Raw genomic sequence first — 21,344 nt, 5'->3', positions numbered from 1 at the left:
GCTCTGTGGTTTAGACCACAGCAACACCTGTGTCCCTTCTTATAGCATATTATCATTTTATGTATTAAATTTGTATACCACCTCTATACCTGTAGATCTCAGGGTGGTTCACAACATAGGGTAGGGGGCACTGGGGTTGAGTTTATGGAATCAAGGGTGCGGGGGACTAAAAACGGTTAGGGAGCCAGTGAGCTAAGTTCTTTGTCCACACAAGAGCTCATGAAAGGAGAGCTGGAGGCTGCCGGGAAACTATTTCCATTCAAATACATAGGTGCTGTGCCAGTAATAGCATGGATGGATGGATTAGCAATATATCTATTGCTTATTATTGTAGTTTCTAAGCGCTGTGCAAGAGCAATATAGCACAGAGTCAGTGAACATAAACTGTGCATTTTGTGTGACCATGACAGCATTTTGTTTATGCAGCTATTTTGTACAGAGTTTGCAGTGTTTGCAATTTAATTCAATTTCCTGCCCAGATCGCCTGCCGTTCTGGCTGCCAATTTCTCACTACACGCCTCCAAGCTGTTAAATTAACTTCAGCACGCCCTCTTGTGGGTCGTTGGTTTAAAACACTTTATAGAGTGACCCTCTGTAGAAGAGTGAAGTCCTGTACCTTTAGAATCACAGGATCATAGAATTGCGGAGTTGGAAGAGGCCATGAGCATCATCTAGTCCAACACCCCTGTGCTGCAGAAATCTCGGCCAGATCATCCATGACAGGTGGCCATCCAAACCTTGGTTAAACTGTGCATGTTATTTAATATGAGAGGGACCTAGACTTGCCAGTTTTCACCGGCCCTGTTTGTCAGAAACACAACCGTAGAGAAAGAGATTACATTGCACATTTGGTGACTGGAGTGGCAATGAAAATACGCATGAACTGGTGTACTGAAAGTTAGGAGGAATGTCTGAATTAGAGATACAGGGATCCTCTCCTTTCTAACTTCATTGCTAGACACCCTGTTTTGTATGCATTTCATTATGGGAATATGTCTCGTACCCAATCATTGTGACATGACGTGGCTTGAAGGAATCAAAATCTAGAAATTCATTGGAGGCTACGTCACCACACACACACACACAAACACACAGACTCATTCTTCTTCCCCTTTTAGTTTCCAGGTCATTCCACGCAAAATCAACTGATTTTAATATTCGACCGTGCTCTCACAACTCAGATTTTCTTTTTTTAAAAAAATAGCTATGAGATAGCTCATAGCTATGTACATAGCTATGAGATAACCTCAAATTAATTTTTTTAGATTTTTTGGTCCAAATTTGGGTGCAGGATAATTTTTTTGAAAATTTCGATTTTTGAGTGATTTAGGCTAATGCAATTTCTGTGTCAGTTTAGAGAAAACCTCCTGTTTCACTTATTTTTCAACTGGGCTTATTTTGGTATCAAAATAAAGCTAATTGTGGTCTCTTTCCACATCTTTCCAAAATAAGGTATAAAAATGGTATTAAGTGCCACAGAAAAGGGTCACCAACCATTCAAAGTGAATTTTTGTCATTTTATTCCCGGTAGATTTTATTCCCGGCTGATCACCGAAGAATTGATGCTTTTGAATTCTGGTGCCGGAGGAGACTCTTGAGGGTCCCATGGACTGCAAGAAGATCCAACCTCTCCATTCTGAAGGAAATCAGCCCCGAGTGCTCACTGGAAGGACAGATCCTGAAGCTGAGGCTCCAAGACTTTGGCCACCTCTTGGGAAGAGAAGACTCCCTGGAAAAGACCCTGATGTTGGGAAAGATGGAGGGCACAAGGAGAAGGGGACGACAGAGATGGTGGGACAGTGTTCTTGAAGCTACAAACACTGCGGGAGGCAGTGGAAGACAAGAGGGCCTGGCGTGTTCTGGTCCAGGGGGTCACGAAGAGGCGGACACGACTAAACAACAACAGATTCGATATGCCATAGCACACAAACCACAAGTAGCACATGTTTCATACTTTTTTGTAGAATGGGCTAACCATGTACTTGTTATGTTTTAAAAATAAGGAGGGTGTTTTTGTGTCAATAAAATAAATTGATTTTGAAGAATATTTTTTACAAAAAAATTATTATTTGTACAGGTTTAAGGTCTCCTTGAGCCTGAAATAACTCACACATTTGTGAGAATAGTTGAAATTGTACCCTCTTATGTTACAATGCCATCTAATATAGTTTAAAAATTCAGTTTTATTGATTATTTAATAAAAACAAAATACATCTCAGAGCCCTTACTCATTTTATTGTGTAAAACACTTCTGCAATGATATGGTCAAAGCTATTTTGTTTCCAATACATGCGATATGGTCAATGATGGACCAAAAAATCTTTAAAAAAATAATTTGAGGTTATCTCTCAACCTAAAAAAAAATTGAGTCGCAAGAGCACACGGCACCAAGTGATCTGGCGTGGAATGATGCTTCCATGCAACATCAATAACGGATACCAATGACACCATCAGCAGATTACATTCACAGTCTCCACGGACAAATGCAACCTCTCTTAAAGTCTTCAGCTTTAATATATTAATCATTTCCCCCCCCCCTTTCTTATTTACATTCCTTAATAATTTCCCTCCCCGATCAGATCCAGTAGGTTTCAATTAGCACACGTTATATGGGCCTAAGGTTGCAATGCACACATCAGCAGTATTAGAGTAAAGGTAAAGGGACCCCTGGCCGTTAGGTCCAGTCGCAGACGACTCTGGGGTTCCGCGCTCATCTCGCTCTATAGGCTGAGGGAGCCAGCATTTGTCCGCATTTGTCCGCAGACAGCTTCCGGGTCATGTGGCCAGCTTGATTAATCGATTCTGGTGAACCAGAGCAGTGCACGGAAACACCATTTGCCTTCCCACCTGGAGCAGTACCTATTTATCTACTTGCACTTGACGTGCTTTCAAACTGCTAGGTGCGCAGGAGGTGGGACTGAACAACAGGAGCTCACCCCATCATGGGGATTCAAACTGCCGACCTTCCGATCAGCAAGCCCTAGGCTCTGTGGTTTAGACCACAGCACCACCCTGTCCCCTAGTATTAGAGTAAAGGTAAAGGTAAAGGGACCCCTGACCATTAGGTCCAGTCGTGGACGACTCTGGGATTGCGGCACTCATCTCGCTTTATTGGCCAAGGGAGCCGGCGTACAGCTTGCGGGTCATGTGGCCAGTATGACTAAGCCGCTTCTGGCGAACCAGAGCAGCGCACGGAAATGCCGTTTACCTTCCCACCTATTTATCTACTTGCACTTTGACATGCTTTCAAACTGCTTGGTTGGCAGGAGCTGCGACCGAGCAATAGGAGCTCACCCTGTCGCGGGGATTCGAACTGCCGACCTTCCAATCAGCAAGTCCTAGGCTCTGTGGTTTAGACCACAGCGCCACCTGCGTCCCTTAGTATTAGTCTTCCTCATATCAGTAGGCTTGCCCTGGAGTCAACAAGCCACGGTGTCAGGGCTCATTCCAGAGAGGAATGTTCTCCTGGGCATGCTACATTGAGATTTGATGATTCAAGACTACCGAAGCCATTTTGCTGCCTGAGATGGAGGAGAATCATAGCATTGTAGAGTTGGAAGGCACTCAAAAGGTTGTCTAGTCCAATCCCCTTCAAAAAAAACCAAGATGGTGTCCCCCTTCTGGTTCATGTAGAGAAGGCTGTTGGATTGGCAGTTGACTAGAGATGACTTCAGCGCTAGAGATGGTGCCATGACCTTCACGGTACCTGAGACGAGCAGGCGAGCTTAACAGGGTGTCAGGCAGAACATGGGGCACACACAGTAAGAGTGTAAGCAGACATAATTCTCTGTTCCGCCCTATATTCGCCACTTGCAGCACCGAATAATACGCCAACTGAAGCACAGATGTCATTAGAAATCCATACTTCTCCAAATTTTGCAATGCAGCTGTCTAACAAAGAAAAAGTGTACAAATGTGCATCTGCTAGGGTGAAAAGTGTGCATACTTTGGTAAAATAGTGTACAAGAATGCATTCCTAGTAATTGCTTGCAAAAACAATGTACATATTAGGAGAAATTCTCACCAAAACGCTGACAAATTTTCATGAGGATTTGTTAAATAAATAAAAAATGATGTGGAAGTGTGACACACTGAATTTAAGATTTGAGGAATGAGGAGCGGAGAGGTCAGAATCAACAGATTTGTCCATTTCCACTCTCAGCTTTTCCTCTCCCTAATAAAGCTTTGAAGGTCAGTGTGCCCTGCTTCCATCCATCCCAGATTCTTACAGCTTTACAGTTTGTCCTGTCCCATGTTTGCTGACGGCCATACTTCTGGGGGAGTCAACCCCATTTGCTATCCTCTCAAACTAGCACCATGCAACTTTCCACCAGTCCCCAGAAACCTTCAGAAGTGTAGCTGCAATGCTGAAAGGACCAACGTGATGGCGAGGAGGAAGGCCGAACAACGGGACACGCAAGCTGCGTCGCTTTGGAAGAGGTGGTGCTTCTTGGCGTCCGGGTGGAAGACTTTGGCGTCCTCCAAGGCAGCGTGCGCAGCCAACGTAAAGTTGACGTCTCCCGATGTCACCACGTCAAAGACGCACGACTGGAAGTAGATGTCCTCCACCGGCAGCTTCTCCTTGCACAGGAGCTGGGCCTTCTGAGCAGGGATGGCTCCGTTGCTGCAGCAGCACTCGGTCTGGGAGATGCGCTGGCTGGGAGGGCAGCCTCCCACGCACAGCTGGAGGTCCTGCTCCTCCGTGAAGGAGCGCACCACGTCCTCGGCCGCCCGGATGGAGAAAGAGAGCTGCCTCCCTGCCTGGCGCACGGCAATGGTGGTGCCAATGTAGGTGGCGAGGATCTCCACGTGCTGCCCGGGTGTGCGCTCATGGATGCTCAAGCTTTTCCCTCCGGGCTTCTCGCCCCCGTTCGTGGATCCGTCCTCGAAAGCCGCCGGCAGGTTGTCGATCTCCGCCTGGTAGACTTTCTGGTCTATGCACTCCTTCATGTTCTTGAATATGATGGTGAGCTGAAAAGAGAGAGGTAAAAAGGTAAGGTAAAGGACCCCTGGATGGTTAAGTCCAATCAAAGGCGACTATGGGGTCGAGGGGCTCATCTCACTTTCAGGCCAAGGGAGCCGGTGTTTGTCCACAGACAGCTTTCCGGGTCATGTTTGCCAGCATGACTAAAGCTCTTCTGGAGCAACAGGACACCGTGACGGAAACCAGAGCGCACGGAAACGCCGTTTACCTTCCTGCCACAGTGGTAGCTATTTATCTACTTGCACTGGCATGCTTTCGGACTGCTAGGTTGGCAGGAGCTGGGACAGAACAATGGAAGCTCACTCCATTGTGGGGATTTGAACCACTGACCTTCTGATCTGCAAGCCCAAGAGGCTCAGTGGTTTAGACCACAGCACCATTTCAGGCTCTCTATGTGTGCCCAAGCCACTTAATCTCCCTGGGAGTGTGATAGCTGTGAGCTGACCCATTTATTATTTTCCAGAAGTATGTACAGGGAAGAGAAATGCACACTGAAATCCTGACAGATTTTCAGCAGGACTTTTGGATGTTTGTGGGTAGTGGGTAAGTGTATCTGTGTGTATAGATACATATACATATGCATATACATATGTGTATGTATGTGTGTATATATATATATATATATGCGCACACACACACACACACACACACACACACACACACACACGGGATGTGGGTGGCACTGTGGTCTAAACCACTGAGCCTAGTGCTTGCCGACTGGAAGGTTGGCAGTTCGAATCCCCACGACTGGGTGAGCTCCCATTGCTCTGCCCCAGCTCTTGCCAACCTAGCAGTTAGAAAGCACAAAGTGGAAGTAGATAAATAGGTACCACTGCGGTGGGAAAGTAAATAGCGTTTCCATGCGCTGCTCTGGTTTCGTCAGAAGCGGCTTAGTCATGCTGGCCACATGACCCGGGAAAACTGTCTGCGGACCAACACCGGCTCCCTCAGCCAGTAAAGCAAGATGAGCGCCGCAACCCTAGAGTCATCTGCGACTGGACTTAACTGTCAGGGGTCCTTTACACACACACACACACACACAGAGAGAGAGAGAGAGAGAGAGAGAGAGAGAGAGAGAGAGAGAGAGAGAGACTCAGAGAATCAGAGAATCAGAGAATCAGAGAGTTGGGAGGGATCTCAAGAGTCATCTGGTCCAGCCCCTGCAATGCAGGAATCCCAGCTAAATAATCTCTGGCAGATGGCCATCCAAGAGCCCTGTGTGCTTCAGAATATACGTCCTCTCAGGTATCTCTCTTCTCCCCCTCTCTAGTTCTCCATGTACGAACTTGAAGAGTCCTCCTAGGGGACTTGTCGCTCCTTAAGGGAAGTGGTAGCATCAGCCCTGGGCAGTTTCCCGGTTGTTGACATCTGCAGGGCAGCCACTTGGGCCTCTGCTCACACTTTTGCAAAGAATTCTAAAGCAGGTGGGTTTTTCCTCGGCTGACGCTGCATTTGGGAGAAAGGCACTGCGGAGGATTGTTCATCTTTGTTCTGCTGCAGGGAAAACCAGCCCTGTCTTTAGGGAATCCTGCTCTGCTGCATCCTATTCATAGAATATGCATAGGCAAAACCAAAAATTGGTACTTGCCATTAATTTCTGTAAACCGGAGGATATCTGCCCACCTCTGGTTCCCTCTCTTATTCCCTCTCTTATCCTCTTATTCCTACGGAGTGTAGGTTCATATGCTTTTGTCGTCCTAGTGCAGATCTACACTCGTGGTTTTCAACGTTAAATAAGGGTTTTGATAACCTATATGGACACACGACGTTCTACTTTTAACGTTCATAACATGCTATTAAAATGCAACGCAGGTGGGCTGTGCAGAGCAACCAGCCATCAGCAGTAGAGAGACAGCTTTTCAAAGAAAAAAAACAAAGGTAAACCCACTTTAATTAACAAGCATGCCCTGTGATGTTTTAGAATGATATAACTCAGGCATGCCCAATCAATATCTACCAATAGATCCCCGTCTGCTCGTGGTAGATCACGGGGTCATTCCCAAAACAACTCTGGGCACTCCCCCCTAAAAAAAAGCTCAAAAACTCTGGGCAATCCTCCCCCTGCGCACACACCCCACGCACACTCCTCCTCCCAGAGGGAGGGAACTAAGGCGGAGGGAACTAAGTTCCCGCAGGAGGCGTGCTCGCCTCCAAGCCAGGAAGGGCAAGTCACCTGTGGACCGGGGCCGCCCTATACCTCAGGGCAGATAAAAGCCAGCCAGCCCCAGTCCCAAGTTGCGGAAGCAACATTGTTGGTAGCCAGTTCCTGCCTGAACCCTGTCCTGCTGGAGCTCCTGACCTCACCCGACTCCCTGCCTTGGACCCAGCTTCAGCTTTGACGGACAGCCTCAACACTGCTCCCTCGACCTCGGCCCGGACTCGGACCTCGCCTCACGGAAATCCACGGGACCAGCCAGCGGTGTAGCGTGGGTTGTCAGCACCCGGGGCAAGGCAAGTAATTTGCGCCCCTTAACCTGGGGCAAGGCAAGTAATTTGCCCCCCTAACCCCTAACCTGCCGCCGCTGCCAGCTTCTTCTTACTGCTGCCTGGGCTGGGGTATTTACGGTAAGCAGCAGCGGGTCCGTGTCAGGTGATCTGAGGCGAGTTGCCGCTGGCGCTACCGCCCAAACGACACCGCTTGCCCGGAGGAGGAGGGCAGAGAGGCGAGGAAAATGCAACATGGCCCAGCAGCTGCAGCAGCAGCAGCGGGGCTGTGAGGAGGGGCTGCCTGGCGCGCCCTCCGCGGCGAGCGCTGAGAGCCGCTGCCTGCCAGACGCCTTCAGCCCGGACGCGTGCACAGCTCGTCGGTTCCGCGAGACATGGGGCTCTGCTGCAGCCTGCGCCCAAGGCTCTTCGGCGACTCCGGAGGCGGCGAGCGCGCCCCCCCCCACCTTTTTGCGCCCGGTGCGGCCGGCCCCCCCTGCACCCCCCCACGCTACGCCACTGGGACCAGCACACCTAGGAGGGCAAACGCCACAGATGCAATTTGCTAGAAATGCCCATAGTAATTATGAGGCTATCTCCCTGGTCACACCACCAATGAAACAAGCCATGGGAAACTTTAATGGGACACCTGTAGAGGTCACCGTTTCTTACCTTGCTAGTAGCTGTTGCGTTTGATCCTTTCAAGACGGGGTAGCTCGTCGCTTGAGCAAACAAATAGTTGTTGTCCAGGAGCGGCCAGGAACCTTCCACTCTGCATGTGTGGAACTCATCGCTGAAGGTCCGTACGTGAGGGTCCCCAAACGTGGCGCAGTGCTGGTACGTGGGGGGTCTGTTGTGCTTCCGGGAAAAGCTCTTCTCGTAATCGCAGATCTCTGGGGGTTCCAAACCCTGGTGTGCAGGGGGTGGCGCAGGGGGTCGCCGCGGCGAAGTGGGCCCCTCCTTGGAGCACTTGTTCTGGATCATGAGGTCCTCGATGCCGTGGACGGCAGAGTGGTAGGCGAGGTCCCCACGGCAGGTACGGGCCGTCCTGCGAGTGCAGCGGGAGTAGGAGCGCAGGGTGTTGCAGTAGCTGGCGTGCTTGTTGGGGCCACGCAAGTTGAGCGTGGCGGCCACGTACTCGGAGTTGCAGCGCAAGATCTTGCAGTGGGAATATGCTGCAGGGCAGGACCCAAATAGCAGCGATGGTAACGGTAGGAAGAGAAAGGAAAAAAACAGCTGTGAAGGTCAGAGTCAGGTAAAACGTTCTGATTTACATTTCAAAATATTCATTCAAACAACCTTAAACCAATGACTTCCCTTCTTCTCTTTCCGCGTGTCAGGGAACTGACATCGGAGTCAGAGGTGGAGGCAAGGCTCTCAAGCGATGCTGGAGAGGGGCCCAGCAGGGAGAGAGGGAACTCATCGGCTGGGGAAGGAAATCAGCGCAACACCAGTAGAGAAGGGGGGCAGATGGGGGATTCGGAGAGGAGGCTCCAAGACTCTTCGCCAGAAACCAGCGGGGAGAGCACGGGTACTCCTCTGCCCACTCCCTCCCTGCGCAGAAGACTTCCGCGCAGGGAGAGTAGGAGGAGACTTGGTGTCAAACAACTTCTTTGCTGGAAGAGGTTCAAAAAACGCCCACTGACGGATTCTGCTAGCGACTGAACAGCCACGGAGTGAAGGGCTGTCAGCCAGGACAGGTTTAACCAGGCAACCTAGCCAGGAGTGGCGGTAACTGACGCACGAGCAACCCCTTATAACCATTACACCGTGGTTCATTTTGCATGCCATACATCCCTGCATGTTTTACATGAACTAAACCATGGGTAGGCAAACTAAGGCCCGGGGGCCGGATCTTGCCCAATCACCTTCTAAATCTGGCCCGCGGACAGTCCGGGAATCAGCGTGTTTTTACATGAGTAGAATGTGTCCTTTTATTTAAAATGCATCTCTGGGTTATTTTGTGGGGCCTGACTGGTGTTTTTACATGAGTAGAAAGTGCTTTTATTTAAAATCTGGGTTATTTGTGGGGCATAGGAATTTGTTCATTCACCCCCCCCCCCCAAAAAAATAGCCCAGCCCCCCCACAAGGTCTGAGGGACAGTGGAACAGCCCCTGCTGAAAAACGTTTGCTGACCCCTGAACTAAACTATTCACTAATCCATTATTACTTCCATCAAAACTTATTTTCCCTGTTGAATTTATCTTAATGCTACCAGAGTTTTTAAATGAACACAATTTTCATCCATATATTCAGTAAGCATTTTCCAATCTTCTTTAAACATACACTCTTCTTGTTCTCTTATTCTATATGTTAAATCCGCAAGCTGCACGTATTCCGTCAGTTTAAGCTGCCACTCTTCTTTGGTTGGGACCTCACTCGTTTTCCATTTTTGGGCTAACAAAACATGGGCCGCAGTAGTGGCATGCATAAATAGTCTTTTTTGACACCTGGGAATTTCCCTCTGAATTATCCCCAATGAAAAGGACTCTGCTTTTTTTAAAAAAAAGGTACTTTAAAAGGTAATAAATTATAAGTTATAAGACTAAATTCTTCCGACATGTAAAACAGTTCGGTGTTTGTTGCAGTGCCATGCTGGCAGGGATCCACTGGATCACGTGGGGCAGCTGAGTGGGGGGTGGGGACCCCTTGTTCCACCCTCCTTCCTTGCAAAGATAACTGTGGAGAGTTCAGCAACACACTCGTACAATCACTGATCTGCAGTCCTTGCCCTAAAAATAATATCCAGTCCTAAAAATAATATCCATTTTCCCAGTTCTTGTGGTTCTGAATAAAGGGCTGGAGATTCAATATGTTTCCCTTGATGATAGTAAGAGGAAGATATTTAGCTCTCCCAAAAGCAGAGCATCTCTGCAAATATGGTAGGCAGGAACCTGATACATTGGAGAATATTTTCTTTTCTTGTGATTTTGGCATTTATGCCAGAAGACAATTGTTAGAGGCCTTACAATCTAACAGGCTCGGTTCTATGCTGCCAACGGTTCAGGGCCTGCTCTCGGACAGGAATGATCAAATCACTTTAATAGTGGCTAAATTTTTGAGTGCTGTCCATGAGGAAAGACTGGGCCATTATAGAGAGATTTAGTGGTTCTTGAATTGTCGGTGATGTGGTAGTGTTATACTGCTTTATTTATGCAAATTGTTATGCTGAATTCATATTTTCTTTCCGCAATCTGTATACGGTGTTTGATTTATAATGTGTGGTTTGCTATGCCTAATAAAGGATTGATTGATTGAATAAAGGGCTGGTTTAAACAGGTACAGTGGTACCTCGGGTTACAGGTGCTTCAAGTTACATACGCTTCAGGTTACAGACTCCGCTAACCCAGAAATAGTACCTTGGGTTAAAAACTTTGCTTCAGGATGAGAACAGAAATCGTGCTCTGGTGGCGCGGCGGCAGCAGGAATCCCCATTAGCTAAAGTGGTGCTTCAGGTTAAGAACAGACCTCCGGAACGAATTAAGTACTTAACCCAAGGTACCACTGTATAGCAGAAGAGTCTTCTGGATCCAGCCAATGGCCTGTCGAATCCTTACCATGTCTACAAAGCAGGAGAAGGAAGAGCGCTTTAATGATGAAACCAGCATTCGTCGAGCGTCCCAGCCTCATGGAGCAGGCGAGTCTCCCCATTCCAATCCATCCAGAGTTTAGGAACGTTTCTTACCCAGATTGTTCCTCTCCCTCCGTTCTTATTGCTTCCTTCTTTCTTTCAGTGGTTGTCTGGAAGAGAAGCCAAATAATAATAGTAATAATAATAATAATAATTTATTAATACCCCGCCCATCTGGCTGGGTTTCCCCAGCCACTCTGGGCAGCTCCCAGTAGAATATATAAAACACAATAAAACATCAAGCATTAAAAACTTCCCTAAACAGGGCTGTCTTCAGATGTCTTCTTAAAGTCTGGTAGTTGTTTTTCTCTTTGACATCTGATGGGAGGGCGTTCCACAGGACAGGTGCCACTACCAAGAAGGCCCTCTGCCTGGTTCCACGTAACCTCTCTACTTGCAGGGAGGGAACCGCCAGAAGGCCCTCGGAGCTGGACCTCCATGTCCAGGCCAAACGATGGAAGGAGGAGACGCTCCTTCAGGTATGGCCAAGGCCGTTTATGGCTTTAAAGGTCAGCACCAACACTCTGAATTGTGCTCAGAAACGTAGAAAAAGACAGAAAAGACAGATTCTATACCAAACATCCATCTGCATGATGGATTGATTTTCAATTCATTTGTATACCACTTGATTTTTATTTTTAAGAAAAGGAACTTCACAACAGTTTATAAAAAAGAATAAAGTTTTTTTTAAAAAAAAACCATTTAAAATATTCAAAATGTAATTAAAATCAAGCATAAGCTATAAAAAAACAAAACCAAGTTAACTACCACATGTCAACGTTCTGCTTGTTCAAATGGGCTTTCCCCAAATGGCAATGTTTTCAGCGGGAGCCACAAAGAATACAGCGAAGAAGGCACCTGTCTGAAGTCAATGGGCATGATTCTGATTGCGGGTCTTGCCCTCGCCCCTTTTCCTTTCAAAATAAAAACAATACAAAGTTTCTGGCATGAACTTTGATTTGCACATTTGATAAAATTTGGGTAGGTGGCAATTTTTGGAGAACTTGCTGTTTTTGAGGATTGCACCAGGTTGGACTGGTAATAAGACGGTGTCTGTCCTGAAATTTTAAAAGGTAAAGGTGAAGGGACCCCTGACCATTAGGTCCACTCGTGGCTGACTCTGGGGTTGTGGCGCTCATCTCACTTTACTGGCCAAGGGAGCCGGCGTACAGCTTCTGGGTCATGTGGCGAGCATGACTAAGCCGCTTCTGGCGAACCAGAGCAGCGCACGGGAATGCCGTTTACCTTCCCGCCGGAGTGGTACCTATTTATCTACTTGCACTTTGACTGCTAGGTTGGCAGGAGCAGGGACCGAGCAACGGGAGCTCACCTCGTCACGGGGATTCGAACCGCCGACCTTCTGATCGGCAAGTCCTAGGCTCTGTGGTTTAACCCACAGCGCCACCCGCGTCCCTGTAAAATATGGGTATTCCTTATTCAGATGGTTGAAAACAGAGGTGGAAGATCCTTTCAAGAAGGCAGGTGAATTTTGTTTTCCTTTTTGCACAATTATTATTATTATTATTATTAAAAACCTGCTTCACCATCCCACATATAGCCCAAATATTCCCCCTTTGTCCTGCCCCACATGCAGATATAGTATATTTCTTTACCCCTTTCTGCATATCCAGTGAATTATGCATTCATTGTTTTGCATGCTGCTGCTTTAATTTACATTCAGATGTCTTCATTACGCTTTCCTACATCATTAATAACATTCTACATCCAGTTTCTTAAGTAGGTAGCCTTGTGTTAAGTGGATAGCAGTGCTTGATTTATAACATAGAACACAACTACTTTATTATACGAGCATGGGACAGCTACATAAGAACAAAAGCCGTTCCCAAAATACAGTTGTAAATGAGCCTCTTGCAGAAGTGTTTTACGTATACAAACTCAGTCAGAGGGTGCGAGTTTGCTTTGGCAGGACAATTTCATTTATTCTACGTCTAATTGGAGACAAGCAAACTCTCACCTCCTTATCAACAAAAATATAAGCCCTTCTCTTTTCTGCATCTTGCATTTTTGTCAGAGCTTAAAATCCCTCTTCACAACAATATGTCATGGAGAAGTATAAAAAAACAGTCATTGCCCTTGGAGTGGATACTGTTATTTCTGCTTGTATAAAAGGTAAAGGGACCCCTGACCATTAGGTCCAGTCGTGGCCGACTCTGGGGTTGCGGCGCTCATCTCGCTTTATTGGCCGAGGGAGCCGGCGTACAGCTTCTGGGTCATGTGGCCAGCAGGACTAAGCCGCATCTGGCGAACCAGAGCAGCGCACGGAAACTCCGTTTACCTTCCCGCCGGAGTGGTACCTATTTATCTACTTGCACTTTGACGTGCTTTCGAACTGCTAGGTTGGCAGGAGCAGGGACCAAGCAACGGGAGCTCACCCCGTCTGCTTGTATATACATATGTATACACACACACACACACACACACACACACACAGACGTACCTCCGCTTACGTAACCCTCTAGATACGTAAACATTGGGATGCGAACGCAGCAAACCCAGAAGTATTTTTCCAGGTTTCGCCATGCGCACATGCACAGAAGCTCTAAACTGCATCATGCACATGCGCAGAAGCAGTCCTCCAGTTGCAAATTCCTTGGGATGTGGCCGGACCTCCAGAACAGATCCCGTTCGCAACCCGAGGTACCACTGTATACACCCAAACATGCACAAATACACGCTATACTAAGCTACCCTACACTGAAATGGTAAAATGTTTGTCTTTTTTAATTGCCGTTGAATCTTCCTGCCACCCTTGCCATCCCCTCCTGCCACACACCCTGGCATAGGGTTTCGGGCACCGTTCTCTCCCAGCCCCACCTAGAGATGCCCCATGGGGATTCAAACCTGGGACCTTCTGCTTGCGAAGCAGGTGCTCAGCCAACAGAATAGTAGCCCTTCTCGGTGATAAAATTGCAGCATTTAACCACCACCCTGAAAGTAGATGACGCGATGCCCCTTTGGGCATTTCTCAAGAAGAGTGGATACCTTCAAGATCATAACAGCAAGCCAAAACTGGGTTTAATCATCTTCCCTCTGAGCTGCAGCAACTGACATAAATGCTTTGATTCGTGGAGAACGGAGGTGAGTTGCTATCATCGAAAGCCATCAATGAATCAGCACCAAGGCCTGGAATATCACCTGCCTTGAGTGTCATTAACCCTATTCAGCTGTGCGCGCTCTCTCTCTCTCTCTCTCTCTCTCTCGTTCCATTTTCTTTTCCCCTTCATCTAGTTTCTGTTTGGAAAAGGAACTGGAAGAATTAATTCAGGGAGCAGGAGTTTGGGGTCTTTTTTTTAATGAAACACCACTCCACAAACCATTTCCCCCTATTCTTTATAATCACACTTTCATCCAGGGACATCGAATAACTTACAAAAGAAAATCATTCAGTCGAAAATCTAACCATAACATGCATCCTCCTATTTGTTATGCATAATGGTATATACTTTTGTCCCTACTCATTTATCTTAATTTTTTTCCTCCCCTTTAACCCCTCCCCCCAAAAAAAAAATTGTTCTCACTTCAAATCTTTAACCATGTGCACAGATTATTCATTCTAATTTGGAGGCTTGGGTTGGTTTCCCCCAATGCTATCCAATTCCTATAACTTGTCCGTTTGTTCAAAATCTTTTGACATTTGTTTTCCCATTACCTGTTCAAATATATCAGATTGTATATATTCAAAAACATAGTCATTCCATTTTTCCATTGTCCATTTTCTTTCTATCCCGATGAAGTAACAAGCATAAGAGCTAAGATCATAATTTTATCCCAATCTTGCTCTTTTCTACCTCTCCATAAACCTTGCCCACTTAGCACTACCTCTGTCTCATCTTTTGGCCAAGCCAATTCTTTAAAGAAACAGATATGAAGCAATGCACAAAGATGCCTTTGAGCATGTACAGAGTGCCCCTCGTTCACCCACTGCAACCTGCCGTCACAAGAAAGGAGGAAGCCCCTCTGAGAATACATATTAAAAATGGTTGATATCTCAAAACTAAGTGGTATATCTCTCTTTCCGTGTGTGTGTGTGTGTGTGTGTGTGTGTGTGTGTGTGTGTGTGAAAAGAAATGCAGAAAGAATAAACCAAAATGCTTACCTCAATGTGAACTAGAATGCTGCTTGATCAAACTCCCCCTGCGGGGAAACGGCCAGCTTTCCTCCATAAACTCCCCCAAAGGCCCGCAGCTCCTGCCTTCTCGTGATAATCGAGGGGGAAAAGACATCAATTGCTCGCGGCCAGCAGCCTAGAGACAGCTGAGCCTCTGCAACCTGATCTGTCCCCCAAAAGGCAAAGGTCCGCAACAGATGCTTTAAAAATAGGTTGTAGTATTTTGGATCCCGAAAGCAGAATTCGGGGGCGGGCAGAAGGCCACATCCCGGAGGCGGCTGGTTTTATTTTAGTAACTGACACCTTGTATACACACACACAAACACACACACACACACACTTTTCCTCCGAATATTAATTGCGGGTCATCACAAATGGGGAGTGATCTGCTGCTGTCTTGCTGGGCCTCTGATTGGCCGCTGTGAGAACAGGAGGGTGGACTAGATGGGCTCTCTTTGGCCTGATCTAGCACGGTGGCAGCTTAGAAATACATTTTGCAGACCCAGAATGGGAAGAGGGAAGGGGAAGGACCTGGGAGAGATCTGTAGAAATGGAGGGTTCAGCCCTCAGGGAACTATAATGATACCCGCCCTCCTGAGAAGTCACTCACAACTGGGAAGAACAAGGGGCGCGGGTGGCGCTGTGGGTTAAACCACAGAGCCTAGGATTTGCTGATCAGATGGTCGGCAGTTCGAATCCCCGCGATGGAGTGAGCTCCCGTTGCTCGGTCCCTGCTCCTGCCAACCTAGCAGTTCAAAGGCATGTCAAAGTGCAAGTAGATAAATAGGTACCACTCCGGTGGGAAGATAAATGGCATTTCCGTGCACTGCTCTGGTTCGCCAGAAGCGGCTTAGTCCTGCTGGCCAAATGACCCGTAAGCTGTACACCGGCTCCCTCGGCCAGTAAAGCAAGATGAGCGTCGCAACCCCAGAACCAGTCACGACTGGACCTAATGGTCGGGGGTCCCTTTACCTTTACCTACCAAAGTCACACTTTCTGAAACAAATATGTGAATCAAAACAAAAAAAAAAGTCGCTCCCTCCTTCAGAATTTGCAATTCTCTGAATTTGGCACCGCAGTTCCCCAGCCAGGTAAGGTGCTCAGATAATGCATATACCAAAGCGTGCATCTGTTGGTGAAATGAAAACACGCAGAAAGGCCTTAAGTCAGGGGAACTTGTTTTGCAAAAATGTACATTTTAAGGGGGAAATTACCTACAAACAGGTCTTATTTTAGGAGACATCCTCACTAAAATGCTGATGAATTTTCATGATGACTTTCCCACAAAAAAGTAAAAGAGAAATCACAAACTGATGTGTCAATGAGGAGAACAGAGAATTACATGGGGCAGGTGAGGTCCTGATGGAAATCTAAATTGACATATTTCCCCTGTCTTTATTCTCAGCCTCAAAGACATTTCTGTAGGCCTCTTAACCACATTTGCTCCTTCTTTCCGCTTCTGTCAAAGTCTGTATCTGGATTGTATCCTCCTCGGGGCAAGGGACTGTATTTGTTGTTTGAGACGCAAAGTGCCACACACATTCACAACTCGGCATTTGCAACAAAGACCTCATCATGATAACGGGAACCAAAAACTCCCAGATTCTAGATGCACGAAATTTTGCGAGAGAAATGTTCAGCATCTCCAAATAGACACATTTTATTGTGATCTTGCCTGATATTTATTTTACATATTTTTGCAAGGCAGTTTCCCCTTGTACATAATGTTATTTTCAGACATGCTTTCTGCTAATATACACATTTCCATACAATTTTGAAGTGTTGGAGAAGTGCATTGCAAAATTCAGAGAAGTGCAAATTTTAAAGGATAGGTTCGTTTCACTTTGCATAAGGTTGCCATATTTCAAAAAGTAAAAACCAGGACACCTCAAAAGGTTTTAGGAAGACCCATTTTTTTTACAAGAAAAAAGAAAAAAGATCCAGGACAAAGTGCCACCTTTTGGAAATTCCACCTTTGAAATCCCGGTAATGTCCAGATGTGTGGCAGCCCAAACTTTGCATGTTGTTTTGAGAAGCATTACATCCTTGTGGGACGGAGGTCTGTCGCCGATCTGCTGTGCTCATAGAAGGGGTTGGGTTCAACCCCTGGCACCTCTGAGTAAGGTTTAGGTCTAGGAGAGACCCCTGCTTAAAACCCTGGAGAGCTGCTTTCAATCCGTGTAGTTGAACCAATTGCCTGACTGTACACAGGTGGTGCTGTGGTCTAAACCACAGAGCCTAGGGCTTGCCGATTAGAAGGTTGGTGGTTCGAATCCCCATGATGGGGTGAGCTCCCGTTGCTCGGTCCCTGCTCCTGCCAACCTAGCAGTTCGAAAGCACGTCAAAGTGCAAGTAGATAAATAGGTACATGACCCCAGTCAAGCTTGCAAAGATCTACCATCTGCCCAATAACAATTGTTGGAAATGTAATGAGTCTGAAGGAACCTTCTATCACCTTTGGTGGACCTGCCCAAAGATCAAGGCCTACTGGGAAATGATCTATAATGAAATTAAGAAAATCCTTAAGTTGACATTTGTAAAGAAACCGGAGGCTTTCCTCTTGGGCATGGTCGGCCAATTGGTACCAAAGAAGGATAGAATATTCTTTATGTATGCAACTACAGCAGCAAGAATTCTTTTGGCAAAGTATTGGAAGATGCAAGAACTACCCACTCTGGAAGAATGGCAGATGAAGGTGACCGAATTTATGGGACTGGCAGAGATGACCGGCAGAATCCGAGACCAGAGGAAGGAGGCAGTGGAGGAGGATTGGAAAAAATTTAAAGTATATCTTAAGAACTGTTGTAAAATTTCGGACTGTTAAGATGTCAAGGGGTAAGAAACAGAGAATTACAGCTGTAATCGTTTAAGTTGAGAAAACCCAAAAAAGTTAAATGAAAAAATTGACTGAAGGGTTGCTAAAAAATTGCAAAACAAGGATGCAGTGAAGGGGAGGTATGGGGAAGTCACATTTTATTTATTTCTCTGTGTGTTTTTTTTCTTTTCTTGTTTTCTGTTTTCTGTTTTGGAAATTAATAAAAATTATCTAAAAAAAAAAAAGGAAAAAAAACCTAGCAGTTCGAAAGCACGTCAAAGTGCAAGTAGATAAATAGGTACCGCTCCGTCGGGAAGGTAAACGGCGTTTCCATGCGCTGCTCTGGTTTGCCAGAAGCGGCTTAGTCATGCTGGCCACATGACCCGGAAGCTGTACGCCGGCTCCCTCAGCCAGTAAAGTGAGATGAGCGCCACAACCGCAGAGTCATCTGCAACTGGACCTAACAGTCAGGGGTCCCTTTACCTTTACAAGGGAACTGCCTATTCCCTTAGTTAAATTGGAAGAGGAACTACTTTGCTCGTGACACATTGAATTTTTATTGATAAGAAATACTTTGGAAAACAAAAAGAAATGGGGGAAAAGAAACAGCTCCTAGCAGCGCTCGTTTTTAAATGTAGAATACAACTACTTCATAAAATGATGATGATGATGATGATGATGATGATGATAATAATTTATTTGAACCCTTCCCATCTGGCTGGGTTTCCCTAGCCACTCTGGGCGGCTTCCAACAAAAGATTAAAAATAGATAAAAACATCAGTCATTAAAAACTTCCCTAAACAGGGCTGCCTTCAGATGTCTTCTAAAAGTCTGGTAGTTGTTCCAGTTACAGATAGGTAGCCGTGTTGGTCTGCCATAGTCAAAACAAAACAAATTCCTTCCAGTAGCACCTTAAAGACCAACTAAGTCAGTTCTTGGTATGAGCTTTCGTGTGCATGCACACTTCTTCAGATACCTGAAGATATCTGGTAGTTGTTGTTATCTTTGACATCTGGTGGGTGGGCGTTCCACAGGGCGGGTGCCACTACCAAGAAGGCCCTCTGCCTGGTTCCCTGTAGCTTTGCTTCTTGCAGTGAGGGAACCGCCAGAAGGCCCTCGGCGCTGGACCTCAGTGTCCGGGCAGAACGATGGGGGTGGAGACGCTCCTTCAGGTATACTGAGTGCCTCAGCTTTAAAGGTCAACACCAACACTTTGAATTGTGCTCGGAAACATACCGGGAGCCAATGTAGGTCTTTCATGGGACGTCCATGAATATAAAACAAGGCAACTAGATAAGAACATTGTCAGGGGTTCAGAAGGAGAGACACAGGAGGGGGAGCAAATGGAGAGTGAGGAGGAGGAGTACGAGGGGGGAGCAGGCAGTGACAGTGGAAAGAGTTATTCCACAAGCCTCTCCAGCGAATCGGAGGACTCACAGAAGGGAGCGCCGATGGCCAGGGCGAGGGGGGTTCCAGGGGGAAGCCCCAGGAGGAAGGGGCCAGCGGGGAGTCCCTGAGCAGCAGTTGGAAATCAGGACCAGCTTCCCCACCAGAGCGCAGTGGGGAGGGGGAGTCCCAGGAATCGGGACCAGTGCTCTCACCACCAGCGGGAGGAGAGGAGTCAGGTTTGGTCACGCCCACATCAGGAAGCGGGGAAACGGTCAGGAGGAAGGTTACCGGCTGGGCGCGCGCGCCAAGTTCAAATGTACAGGCGAGCGGCACAGCAGGGAGCCCGGGTAGGGAGCCAGGTCCTAAAGCCCGCCGGAAGGAAGGGGAAGACCAAGGGGGGTCAGCGTCAGAAGAGTCCAGGAAGGAGGAGACCCCAGAGGGCAGAAAGACCCAGCGAAGGAAAGAACAGCGTAGGAGGTGGAGCCGGGCGAGGATCTTAAACTGGTGTGGGAGGAGCAGTGAGTCAGAGGGGACTTAGCCGGTCTAGCGTCGAGACGTGGGTCTGCGCGCCCAGAGCCTTGAAATGGAAACTAAACTTCAATAAAGACTTTGTATATTATATCCACCGGGCGTTGGTCCTCTGTGAGCTGGGAGCTAGAGGCAGACCTGACAAACATGAATCATTCCCGAGGTATAATACTGGCTGTCCATCAATCTTCCTGCCACACTTACCATCCTCTCCCACCACACCAGTGTGGCATGCCACACCCTTTGAGAACCACTGGTATAGACAATACTGAACAAGGTCAATTAGCAAACTGAACCAAATAGTCCCAGCCCTGTGCTATTGCTGTTAGGAGCAGCTCACAGAACCCAAAAGGGCAAGGCTGAAAGTTATGGATCGAGTGGATAGAATTTGTGCGTTGAGCGGACAGAATTTGTTGCAGCTGTGCACAGGGAATGCAGGCAAAGTTGTTGTGTGTGCCAGGTGTTCAGGGAGCAAAGGTGGCAGTCCCTACCATCTGTTGTTGCAGATTTTTCTCAACGTGCCTTGTCAGTATGACTTGGGGAAAGGAAGGGAGAGCACTCAGCCCTGCAAACCTCTCATAGGAATTTTGTAATTATTTTTTTAAAATGAGTGAATGGCTGAGATTAGAAGCTAAAGCGGAACTGCCTCTTTCCACCAAACTCTCTACGGATACAAGAGTGGCAACTTAGCTCATGCCAAGACCTCTTCCACCATCAGTTGAGTTGCACCTTCCCACAACTGCAGCTTAAATATATTTCCATCTGCCTTTCCCATCTCCCCCCTTTCCAATTGCTCTCTGAGAGTATTTTATAGAAGTATTTTATAGAAGAAACGGATATCCATTAAAAAAATAATAATCAGCAGTGCCCAGCTTCATGAAACAGGCAAGACCAATGTTGCCCTATCTGAAATTGGTGCCTTTTCTGAATCCTCTTACCCATTGTCGAAACTCAAGTTTTGTTTAACACCAAATTGGCCGCACAGATTTTAGAGAATCTCTTCCAAACCTGAGCATCACCACTCACTTCCTTGATCATTGGAGAGACATTCTGGAAGATGTTGGCACTGGATTTCTTTGTAAGAGCCCAGAACTCCACGCTGGGAATTATGAAGGGGCAGGGGAGACTTCCAAGCCTTCTGCCATTTCCCTTCCCCTTTGGAAGGTATGAGATCTGGGAAGAGATGATGAAACTGGGTCACAGCACCAGGCAAAGGAAAAGACAAGGAGCGGTGGGGGGGGTGGAAAATGCTGTCATTAGACTCATCTGACACACCCCCTCTGGACACGCAGATACAGTACTGTCACCCCCTCTTGGCTAATCTTTGCAGAGGAGCCGGGGGGCACCAGAGATAAATCAAGGGACAGAAGCACCTGTTCCGAAAACTGGCATCTGTAAATGGGAGCTTGAGCCGGGGGGGGGGGGGGAGTCTGTGTGTTTAA

The 21,344-nt window shown here is 47.1% G+C and overlaps 1 protein-coding gene across 4 annotated transcripts; it reads right to left on the bottom strand.

Moving 5' to 3' along the window:
* Positions 1–2,775: 2,775 nt before the first annotated feature.
* HJV (hemojuvelin BMP co-receptor) lies at positions 2,776–21,101 on the bottom strand. Of its 4 annotated transcripts, none has more exons than XM_081841160.1 (4): positions 20,911–21,101; positions 10,967–11,150; positions 8,081–8,583; positions 2,776–4,971 (listed from the first exon to the last, which is right to left on the bottom strand). In XM_081841160.1, exons 2-4 carry the CDS (start codon positions 11,058–11,060, stop codon positions 4,348–4,350), a joined length of 1,221 nt encoding a protein of 406 aa, XP_081697286.1. In that variant the 5' UTR covers positions 11,061–11,150; positions 20,911–21,101; the 3' UTR covers positions 2,776–4,347. The 4 variants fall into 4 exon arrangements, with proteins under 4 accessions (XP_081697286.1, XP_081697284.1, XP_081697283.1 ...); XM_081841158.1 differs by having other exon boundaries at positions 20,929–21,101; XM_081841157.1 differs by lacking the exon at positions 20,911–21,101 and adding an exon at positions 15,158–15,309.
* Between the last annotated feature and the right edge of the window lie 243 nt (positions 21,102–21,344).

This window comes from Podarcis erhardii (assembly GCF_964252035.2).
Source record: "Podarcis erhardii genome assembly, chromosome: 15".
Taxonomy (NCBI): Eukaryota; Metazoa; Chordata; class Lepidosauria; order Squamata; family Lacertidae; genus Podarcis; species Podarcis erhardii.
Note: the sequence above shows the minus strand (reverse complement) of the source record. Positions and strands in the feature narration are given on the sequence as shown.